The sequence below is a fragment of the Lathyrus oleraceus genome, chromosome 7 (assembly GCF_024323335.1).
Source record: "Lathyrus oleraceus cultivar Zhongwan6 chromosome 7, CAAS_Psat_ZW6_1.0, whole genome shotgun sequence".
Taxonomy (NCBI): domain Eukaryota; kingdom Viridiplantae; phylum Streptophyta; class Magnoliopsida; order Fabales; family Fabaceae; genus Lathyrus; species Lathyrus oleraceus.
This window is the reverse complement of record NC_066585.1, coordinates 156,818,267-156,829,988: the sequence shown is the minus strand read 5'-3', so window position 1 is coordinate 156,829,988 and position 11,722 is coordinate 156,818,267. Positions and strand designations below refer to the sequence as shown.

Below are 11,722 nucleotides of genomic sequence, written 5' to 3'. Positions count from 1 at the left end.
CCCGAGATAGTTGGCTCATAGTTATGTTGTTCCTTACCATTTTTAATTCTCATAGATAACGTCATTGAAATCTCCAAAGCAGATCCACCTATCTCTGTTATTTTTCGACAAGTTTTGTAAAAGGAGCTAAGTCTTCTTCTTATTGTGTTCTTATGGGAATCCATAAATTTTAGAGAAATACCATAGTTGGTTATCTTTTTTATCCCTCACAAAGCCACCTATATGGTTGACGGAGTAAGATGATATATAGATATTAACACTACCATTCCAAAGAAGGGCAAGACTCCTTTCTCTATCTTTGTCACTTCCTTCACAATCCACCACTTGAAAATTATCAAAACCACATTCCAATCTAATTGCTTGTGATTCTGTTTCCTTGAGCCTAGTTTCCATAATGAACACCAAATTGGTATTTTTCATTTGAATGATCCTCTGCAAGGCTCGACTACATGGGAACCCCAACCACATACACTTCCAGCTTTATATTTTCATTGGGATGGGAGATGTTGGGCTTCCAACACCACCTCTAGTTATTTGGATGTTTCGTTCGATGGGCCAGTTATATTCTTCCTTTTCTTCTCTCCACTATCAAAATCTTCCGGCGAGCCCTCTGAAATTAGCACATCAATCAGTTATCATTTACCCTATTCAAAATCCAAGAGTTTTGATTGGCCTGACTTTGCTTTCCTTCCCACTACTTGTCGCTTCCATTTCTTCTTTTTAGAAGTTCTAGTTTTTTTAGGATGTTTCTTCTTAGTACTTGCCGAAGTAATAATAATAGTTCCCAAAGATTCTGAAACACTCTTTATTTCAAGATTGTTATTACCTCCCCCTACCAGCTCCTGATGCCTAGCTTCTTTTTCATGGTTCACTTCCAGTTCCCCATTTTCCCTTTCCAGTTTGTATCACATTTACTGTGGCTGGATGAAACATTGAAAAGTGTCTTACAGGATGAACCTGAGGCGGAGTCCTTTCTTTTTTTTTCTTCAAAAACTTTCGGCAAGGGTGAAGCCCTAAGCCACAAGCCACTTGATAGCTCATGTTCATCCAGATCCCAATATCATTCTTCCCCTAGTTCAAGCATGCTTCATAATCCTTCATCTGATGCCCTAGTCTACCACACACGAACCTGAAAGTTGGTAGTTTCTCATACTTAAAATGGACTCTGAGATTTTTGTCATTGAACCGCACCATTGTACCCCTCTTTAGAGGTTGCTTCAGATCCATATAAACTTTGATTATAAGAAATATGCCATTCCAGTGAGCTTATTGCAAATCCATCTCCTCAAAAGACCCCAAGATATTACCAATCTTCTTTGTCAGTGTTTCAGATCGAATTATAAGGGGAATATCGTATACTCTCACCCAAAAAACTCTGTAATGCATGTTCAATCCTGATGTTCGCCTAAGACCAGAGCCAATACCAACAGATTTCTATCAAAACTCCAATGGCCATTCCTTAAAATTGGTTCAAGATCTTGTAGAGAATTTGAACATAAACATGTTCTTGTTGAGCTATTGGGTTTCAACTGGATTCTTGAGCTTCCACGGCCCAACCGTGGTACTCATAAAGGCCCTCGCATTTGAAATTGTTGTTTGTCCATAGATTACCTGCTAGGATTCGTTGAAAGACCTCCTTTTCACTAATTTCTTCAGTCGTCGTTGTGACACCTTCTTCTTCTTCTTTTGACAGAGAGACATCCCTTCCTTTCTCCATGTTGAAACCACGTCTGAGTGAGTTTCTAATCGGAAGACAGAAAGAGAGGAACTAAACGAAAGGTTTGGGAGAGGGTCCAAAAAGATCTGGGTTTTACCGCCACCACAAACCTTAAAGTGAATAGAGAAGAGAAAATATATGTTAAACTTAAAGAGAAAGGATCTGCCTTCTCTCTTAAAACATGTGGGGTTAAAAACTTAACATTGTAATCTATTATTATTATTCATGAAGGTTAGAGTTTACAATAATACAACATGTATTTAAATACTAGGATAATAATCCAATTCTAAACACATAACAATGTAAAAAAAACATTGATATATTAACACCAATTTATAACACCGTATGCAAATTACAATGTACCTATCCATCTACTTTAATGTTACATATATACCAAAATGAGATAAATAATAATAAAAATAATTATGAATATGTATTTATGGTAAAAAATAGAGTATGTTTGGATTGGTGGTATAGTATGGAATGAAATGGAGTGGAGTGGTTACTAATGAGATTCTATTGTTTGGATTTGTAAATAATGTATGGAATAGAATAGAACATGATGGAATCCATTTCATCCAATTCCATTCAAATCTCTATTTTTTGTTCATCCAATTTGGAGGTGTATGCGATGGAATGAGATATTTTTAATAAAGTAATCAAACAATGGAGTAAGATCTATATTTTATTTCGCTCCACTTCTTTCCGCTCCGTCATGTTTCATTCCGCTCTCCTGCGTTATGTTCCATCAATCCAATCATAAGAATACTTAAAAAAAATTTGAGAATTTTATTGTTTATTGTGCTATTCTCAACTTAAAAAATTAGTTACTCCAATTATGTACAAAAGATATTAAATTTATATGCACATATCGATGTGATGGAATACTGTCCAAGAAATACTACATTAAAATTGAAACCAAAATTAAATCATTCTAAATCTTAAACTATTAAATACATACATCACCTCCTAAAACTCAAATTAAACCGAAAGATATTTGTAATATATATATATATATATATATATATATATATATATATATATATATATATATATATATATATATATATATATATATATATATATATATATATATATATATATTATATATATATATATATATATATATTATATATATATATATATATATATATATATATATATATATATATATATATATATATATATATATATATATATATATATCTATATATATATATATATATATATATATAATATATATATATATATATATATATATATAATATATATATATATAACGATTCTCATATTTAAATATGTGAGTCGATAGTATAAATGCCCCCAAAACACTCAGAGCCAGATAGCTTTTTTAGTTCATAACGCTTCCTCATTCTCTCAACCTTCAAGCACTATAAATCCGAACCCTCTCTTTCAATCTCTCTCACACACACGTGCTAGTGATATAACTCTTCTTGTATTCCTTTTTGTGATAGTAATAGAGAACAAAGAAACAAGTACAACGATGGTTGTTCTTTCTTCCCAACAAGCCACATTAAACGACTTATTTCCCATAAACACATGCAAACCAACACCAACAACTGTATTGAAAGGTGTTCCAGAGGTTGACCTTTCACACCCTGATGCTAAAACACTAATAGTCAACGCATGTATAGAGTTCGGATTCTTTAAGGCTGTCAACCACCATGTTCCATTAGAGCTCATGACCAATTTAGAAAATGAAACACTCAAGTTTTTCAAACAAACTCAGTTAGAGAAAGAGAAAGCAGGTCCTCCGGATCCTTTTGGTTATGGAAGCAAAAGTATTGGCACAAATGGAGATATTGGTTGGGTTGAATACCTTCTTCTCAATACTAACCCTGATGTCATCTCTCCCAAATCTCTTCACCTTTTACACCAAAACCCAAACAAGTTCAGGTAAACATAATCTCTGGTTTTTATTAAATAACTGATGTATCTGACCTATATATAATTGTAGGAGTTTCCTATCAGACAAAATATGGTCTAAACATATGTAATTCGGTTATACTTTCCTATATAGTGTCGCGATACTTTTTAAAACATAGAAAAACAGAGCATATTATAGATGAAATTGTGATAAGATTATTTTGACATTGAAGGTGTGCTGTGGAAGAATACATATTGGCAGTGAAGGAAGTGTGTTGTGAAGTGTTGGAATTAATGGCAGATGGATTGGGGATTGAAGAGAGGAATGTGTTTAGCAGATTGGTGAGAGATGAGAGAAGTGATTCTTGTTTGAGAGTAAATCACTACACTGCATGTGGAGAAGTTGAAGCATTGAGTGGAGGAGGAAATTTGATTGGATTTGGGGAACATACAGACCCACAGATCATATCTGTTCTGAGGTCTAACAATACATCAGGATTGCAAATTTGTTTGAGAGATGGAGTTTCTTGGGTTTCAATCCCACCTGATCACACTTCTTTTTTCATCACAGTCGGGGATTCCTTACAGGTATCTATTACTATTAGATACATTAATTATTTAATAAAATAAAAATTTAATTTAGAAAAAAAAATCATATATTTTTCATAAATATCTATCATATATAAAAAAATTAGTAAATATTCATCAAAAATTCAGACATTTTTTAACTTTTTAAATATATGATATACAAATGTCATATAAAAATTCGTCATAGGTATTTTAATCCGGAAGGTGTATGTGCTTTATAGACCATAAAAATGAAAAGATTTACGATTACATCATAATAGTTTTTAACGATTATATAGTCTTAAATTTGACACGTTATAGTTGAATATAATTTTATAAAATATTTGTCATAATTAAAATTAACAAAATAGAATTCATATTTATTTTTCCTTTAAGCCGTACCTACTTTACATGTACACATAAGTTTTCAAAAACATTTAAAAATGTAATATTAGCTATTATTGGATGAATAGAATTATTGTTTGTATCTTGAAAAACTGAATATTGTTTCTCACAATCTGCCAGCAATTAATTTTGTTGTTTTTCTTTCCTTATCTGGCTATCTCAACATTCTGTGGTAAAGAGAAAGACGTGTCGATATTTCTTTATGGCAATATTCTACTAAAAACATTTGATACTTGTTAGTACTATTTTTTGATTTGGGTGTTTCTATATGTTTTTCAAATCACAGGTGATGACAAATGGAGGATTAAAGAGTGTAAAGCATAGGGTTTTGACTGACACAAACATGTCAAGATTGTCGATGATTTACTTTGGAGGACCACCCTTGAATGAAAAGTTGGCACCTTTGCCTTCAATATTGATGTCAAAGAAAGAACAGAGTTTGTACAAAGAATTCACATGGAGGGAGTACAAAAATGCTGCATATAAGTCAAGGTTGGCTTATAATAGACTTAGTCTTTTTGAGAAAAAATCTGCAGCTCAATGAGGACAATTGAGTTGAAAACTTCTTCCATTTTGGTCATGTAGTTAAGGAAGGTTCAAATAATTGTAGACTCCCTTCTTTTACATATGTAAAAAAAAAGATTGGAGATTGTTTGGTTTTGAGGTGAATTTTTTTTAATTTTAAATAAATAAACTTTAATTAAAAGTGAATTGAATTTTAGATAATTTATGTTTAAATATATTTATATATAAGTACATTGTAATATAAATTCAATGTAAGAATAGATTTTAATTGTAAATGCAAAATAAAATTAGATTATTTATCATTCAAAAAATGTCACATTCAAATTATCAATAAATATTCTATAAAGATCGAACCTATCAAGAAATATATATTTTATTTTATTTTATAATTTAAAATAAAAAACTTAAAATTTTATCAAATAATTTAATATTTTTAAAAAAATTATTAATTTATAAAGGTAGGAGGAAAAGAGAATAAGTTAGCATATTTGGGGTGGAGTGAGAGGTCTATTTCCGAACCCTTGAAGCAACCTCTTCCTTTTGGAGGTTTGCACTAATCTTCCAAGATTTAAAGGGTTGGGTCTTCTAGGTGGTTGCTCAGATGATTCTTCTATAGCTTTGCTCTTGTCTTTCCTTGAAGGAGTCATGAGTGCAGAATCTTGAAAGGTGCGAAAAACTAGGGTTTATGGGAGTTGAAGTGATTTTTGGAAAGTTTAATTGATTATGAGAGTTGTGGGTTTAGAGTCACAAAGATAGGATTTTTATAGAAGGATTAATTTAGTAGAGAAGTAAATGTTCTAGATGAGATTTGTTGGAAGATGAGTGAGTATTTAAAAGTATGTTTTTACCAAGAGAAAATTGTTGGAAGAAAGTTGATTGAGCATTAAAAGCCATTGAAAAGCACTTTTGAAAAGTGATTTTTATAACAGTGTAATCAGTTACCATAAACCCTATAATTGGTTACCAACTCGTGCCTCATTAAATTTTTTTAAAGAAAAAACAAATTTTCGAACTGGTAGCCGGTTAACACAAATGTGTAACCGGTTACATGCATGAATTTTTTGAAAAATTACTGAAATAGAGGCATAACCAATGTTAGATGAAGGCAACGATCTAGAATGGGGTGAATAAATCACAATAAAATTTTATGTAATTAAAAACTTTGTTTTGAAAATATTAACTATGGCAAGCGGAAGTAATTTCGGATCAACACTTATCTATCCCTAACTATTATCTGAAAAATCAGATATGCGTTTAAACCGTAAGGAAACATATACTAATGATGAGAAAGTGAATCAATATGTATTACAAAATACGTTTGAACAAAATCACACAATGATAATCAACTTTCAATGAAATGTAAAACAAAAATTGACAAAGAGAATTTATCGAACACTTAGTGTGCAAATAATTTATCGAGCACTTGGTGTGCAATAAACACCAAACTTGTTTCCTTTTGTGTTGATAGTATGCAATCAAATTTCAATGTTTAGATTGCAATTGTCTTACAAAAACAGTATGAGATACTTCAAAACAAACATAATTTTCAACTAATCAAATTTGCACATTAAGTTCAATATCAAAATGTAAAGAGAATGAGAGAGTGATATATATATATATATATATATATATATATATATTATATTATATATATATATATATATATATATATATATATAGATATAGAGAGAGAGAGAGAGGAGAGAGAGAGAGAGAGAGAGAGAGAGAGAGAGAGAGAGAGAGAGAGAGAGAGAGAGAGAGAGAGAGGAGAGAGAGAGAGAGAGAGAGAGAGTATATTTGTTTAGAGAGAGAGAGAGAGAGCACCAATATTTGTTTAGGAAGTTCCCCAATTATCCTCACTACGGGTACGTCTACCCCTAATTTCAAATAGAATTGAGATATGTGAAATTAACATTTGCAAGTATAGTTTACAAGAAAAAAAGTAGAAATACAAACTCCTGAACCATATGTTTGATGTTGATCCTAACTTCTTCTCTCCCTTGATCTTAAGAAAGATCAAGTTATCCAAGACTTCCAAGTTGATCCTCTGATTACCACTATTCCTTTGACTGAACCTCTCGTTCTTCAAAGCTTTCATTCGGCTAACTCCTCGTCGCGAAGTCTTGTACAAAACCCTCAAATCAATCATTGATCTTGGAGGAAAAATCATAACCGGTTTTATCAATGAAACTCCCAAAGAATACTCAACCCAACTATGATTATAAAAATCCTAAATTGGACCTTATCAATCTATTCTAGATGAACAATAAAAAAAATGACTATGTGTAATTGTTGAATGTATGAAGAAAAAGATTGAAGATGAAGAGAAAAATATAAGTTTGTTCTTGGTTTCTATATGAGAAATGGTGCATGAATGCATATTTGTGTGTGTGTAAAAAGAACAACAAATAAAACATATTTTTAGTGAAAATTAAAAATTTTGTAAAATAAACTAAATGTATTGACTTCAAATTTGAATTAGTCATTACATAATACTAAGGATTCAATACATTAAGGTCAGAGAAAATTGTATAAAAAAACCTTCAGTAGGAGTCGACTCCAAGCACGAGGGAGTCAATTCATTTGTGTGATGTATTGACCCATACCATCAACGTATCGATACATTGAAGGCAACAAGGAAGTTTGTTTGAGAAAGTCTTTCAATTGAAGTTGACTCCAAATATGAATAAGTAGAATCCTTCGCATTTTGTATCGACCCGCGTGACCCATGTATCGATACATTAAGGCCGTAATCATTTTCTTTAAAAACTCATTTAGTATGTATTGATACATAGCCATTTGTATCGACCCATTGACTCATTTTTCATAAAAAAAATCATATTTTTAACTTGTAATGACCTATTTAATCTGATTTTATGATGCACACCTAGATATAAACAATAAGATCCAATATACATAAAGTACTACATGACTTAATTTTGACATCATTCAAAATATATCTAAGAGAATAGTGCACTCACAACCAACATATAATTTAATTACTAAAACCATATATTTCATATCAATTATGTAAAAAAAACACATGTTAAGCACATATTTCACACTTAATCACGAGGAATCAAGATGATGTATTAATTCACACGTGAATTGAAAATTAACATATATGTAGAATGGAACAAAAAAAACATGTACCTTGATACATATGTAGACGAGTATGCATATTGTCAATGAATTTAAAATTGACTTTATGTGATAATAAAACATTATGTTCGTCAAATATGCCTAGTTCTCTTCGAACCTTGAAGAACGATTATTTTGCTAGCAGTTTTATGAAAATATCCGTCAATTGGTTACGCATATCCATGAATTTGAATTCAACATCACCTTTAAGCACATGATCTCATAAGAAATAATGTCGAATATCTATATGTTTAGTTCTTGAGTGCATGACTAGATTCTTGATTATGTTTATGCCACTAGTATTTGTAAGAAAAAGATTTGGCTTTTCATCTATACCTTGAGTTGTAATGATAACAATGTTGTATTTGTGTGAGAACTATTTTGGTACCCTAATGGTTTATTATTGTATAGCTTTAATAGCCAATTTTGATTTTGAGTATATGACGTGCAACGTCATCAGTTTCTGAACAATGCGTTCCAAATCTGCTTCTATGCCAGTTATTAGAAGTTCTGAAATATTTTCAATTTTTTTACTGCAAATATCTTTCTGTTTCTGTGCTGATTCACTCCTGGGAAGATTATAAGGAAACGATGTGTTGATGCTGCAATGTTGTCTCAGTTCGTGCTTTTGGACGTGACTTTGATCACAAAGCTTTTGAAGAATGGCAAGCTTCTAAAGTTGTGTTACGTAGCTGAAGATTTTGAAGATCTCAAGCCAGATTATTGAGGTTATCAAGGTTCTGACTGTAGATTCTGAAGACTCTAAAGATTCTGAAAATACTAAAGATCTCAAGCCAGACTACTGACGTTGTCAAGGCTCTGACCAAAGATTCTGAAGTTTTTGAATACATCTCTCTGTTTCTTAATTTCATGCTTCATCAACTCTCATTATAAACCAATGAATTTGAAGATAAGGTCAAATGGGAACGTGATCAATAGTACATAGTATAAATCGAATATCATTTCCACTACCTGATTTTACGGGAAAAGGACAGTATTATACATCACACCTGTCATTGTTTTTATGGGCGAAGGATAATACACAATATCACTCCTTTCACCATCCAATAGTGGACAGCTGCTCTATGAGCTTTCCCCATGTTTCTCTCCAATGGTCTTCTTGTTATTCTATATAAGTGAGACTTTGAGACGTGAAGAAAGGCCGCTGGTGATATAATATTTTGACAAGTCTATTTCTTTGTGAAAAATTATCATTCTTTTATACACAATTTTTCTTTAAGTGTTTGTTTATCATTTGTGTAAAATCTGCTTGTACAGAAGCAACTTGTAACACATAAAATATTTTTCAAACTATTTGTTTGATTTCTTAAGGAGGCTATCCTTGAGAAGATAAAGAAGGTTATTCTTTGGGAGTCCTTAAAGAGACTAGGATATAGTTGGATCCTTGAGAAGACAAAGAAGGGTATTATTTGTGATTATTATAATTTGTTGACTATAGTGGATTAAGTCCTTGTGTATAAGGAAAAATCACCTTGGCGGATGGACTGGAGTAGCTTTCAGTTTCAAGTGAACCAGGATAAAAATACTTGTGTTTTTATCTCTTTGTTATTAACTTGTTAGTGGTGTTCTTGTTTTAGAAAAAACTTTTGCTTATAAAACCCAATTCAAACCCCCATTTCTTGTGTTTTTCACACATTCAATTGGCATCAAAGCTCCGGTTTTGATTGTGATAAAAGTTTTATCAACACTTCATTATACTCAGTACCGATCTAATTTGTGTGAGAAATAATGGTCGCTGCTAACGTTGTTAATAATAATGAAAGAGACCACTACAGTGCAAAACCACCAATCTTTGATGGTGAGAAATTTGATTATTGGAAAGATAGAATAGAAAGCTTCTTTCTTGGTTACGATGTTGATCATTGGGATCTTGTAGTCGATGGCTACATTCACCTAGTTAATGCTGAATGGAATATTATAGCAAGAAGTGCTATGACTGATCAACAGAAGAAAGATTTCAAAAATTATCATAATTCCAGAATTATATTGCTAAATGTTATCTCTTATACTGAGTATGAGAAGATAACAAACAGAGATTCTGCCAAATCCATTTTTTACTCTCTAAGGACGACTCATGAGGGGAATTCTCAAGTAAAGGAGACAAAGGCCTTGGCCTTAATCCAGAAGTATGAGGCATTCAAAATGGAAGATGATGAAACAATTGAGACTATGTTCTCAAGGTTTTAGATGCTTGTTACAGGACGGAAAGTTCTGGACAAAGGATACTCTACAACTGACCATGTTAAGAAGATTATCATAAGTCTTCCCAAAAATGGAGACCTATGGTAACTGCTTTGAGTCTGGAAAAGGATCTAAATAGTATCAGTCTTGAAGAACTTGTTAGTTCTTTAAGAAGCCATGAGATTGAGCTCGAGGAAGATGAACCTCATAAGTTAGGTTAATATGTTGCTCTAAAGTCTAAGCTTGATAAGACAATAGCTTATCAAGCTGAGGAAGAATCAGAAGGATCTGATGAAGACTCAAAAGAAGATGATGAGCTATCTCTAATTTCAAAGAGAGTCAACAGACTCTGGAAGCACAGGTAAAATGGTCAAGGAAAGTTCAGAGGAACCAGAAGGACTGCTAGTCGTTTTGATTCTTCGTCTGGATAGAAGAATCAAGGTTCTAGAAAAGAAGTTACCTGCTTTGAGTGAAAGGATCCAGGACACTACAAAAATGATTGTCCTATGCTGAAAAAGGATAGAAGGCTTAAGAATATTTTTTCCAAAGGCAAGAAGGGGTTGATGGCTACATGGGATGACTCAAAATCCAAAGAAGAATATTATGACGAAGAAAAAACCAATGTTGCATTGATGGCAACTACAGATAATCCTGAAGGTTCAGAAGAACCAGAAGATAAGGTATTATCAAAATCAAAATCTGACTCCGATTCTGAAGAGGTATTTTCTAACCTATCATGTTCTAATCTTGAATCATGTCTCTCTGAAATGCTGGAAAAGTACCAGAGTCTTCAAAGTAAATACAAGGACCTTAAACAAGTCCAAGTAGGTACTTCTGAAACTCACAGTTAGCTTGAGAAAGATATTTCCTCTCTAAATGAAAAAATATTTTCTTTAGAAAGTAACAACTCTACTTTGAAAAGCAAAATTTCAAAACTTGAGGAGGAAATAGTCTCAGAAGCTTCTGGTATTGATTGCGTCATTAGATATGACAGGGCATTCCAGTACTTTCTAGCTAAAAGAATAGATAGAAGCAAAATGGATTCTCTAATCTATAGAGTTAGCAGAAATGGAAAGAAAGGTTTAGGTTGTATAGAAACTATAAAACCTAACAAAAGTCAGAAGGTAAAACCAAAACCTCTCTATGTGCATTTCGTGCCTGCTGGCACTGAGCTTGATATTTCTGCACAGACACAGAAACATACAAAGGATAAGAACTCAACTCTGAAACCTAAGTATCATGCACAAATTCCCCGTGATTATCCTTCTGCTAAAAGAC

General features: G+C 32.1%; 1 protein-coding gene across 1 annotated transcript; it reads left to right on the top strand.

The window, feature by feature from the left end:
- The first annotated feature begins 3,061 nt into the window (after nt 1-3,061).
- LOC127104068 (gibberellin 2-beta-dioxygenase) lies at nt 3,062-5,284 on the top strand. Its single transcript, XM_051041283.1, has 3 exons — nt 3,062-3,634; nt 3,838-4,192; nt 4,863-5,284. The coding sequence occupies exons 1-3, from the start codon at nt 3,222-3,224 to the stop codon at nt 5,118-5,120; spliced, it is 1,026 nt and encodes a 341-aa protein (XP_050897240.1). The 5' UTR covers nt 3,062-3,221; the 3' UTR covers nt 5,121-5,284.
- Nucleotides 5,285-11,722: the final 6,438 nt, after the last annotated feature.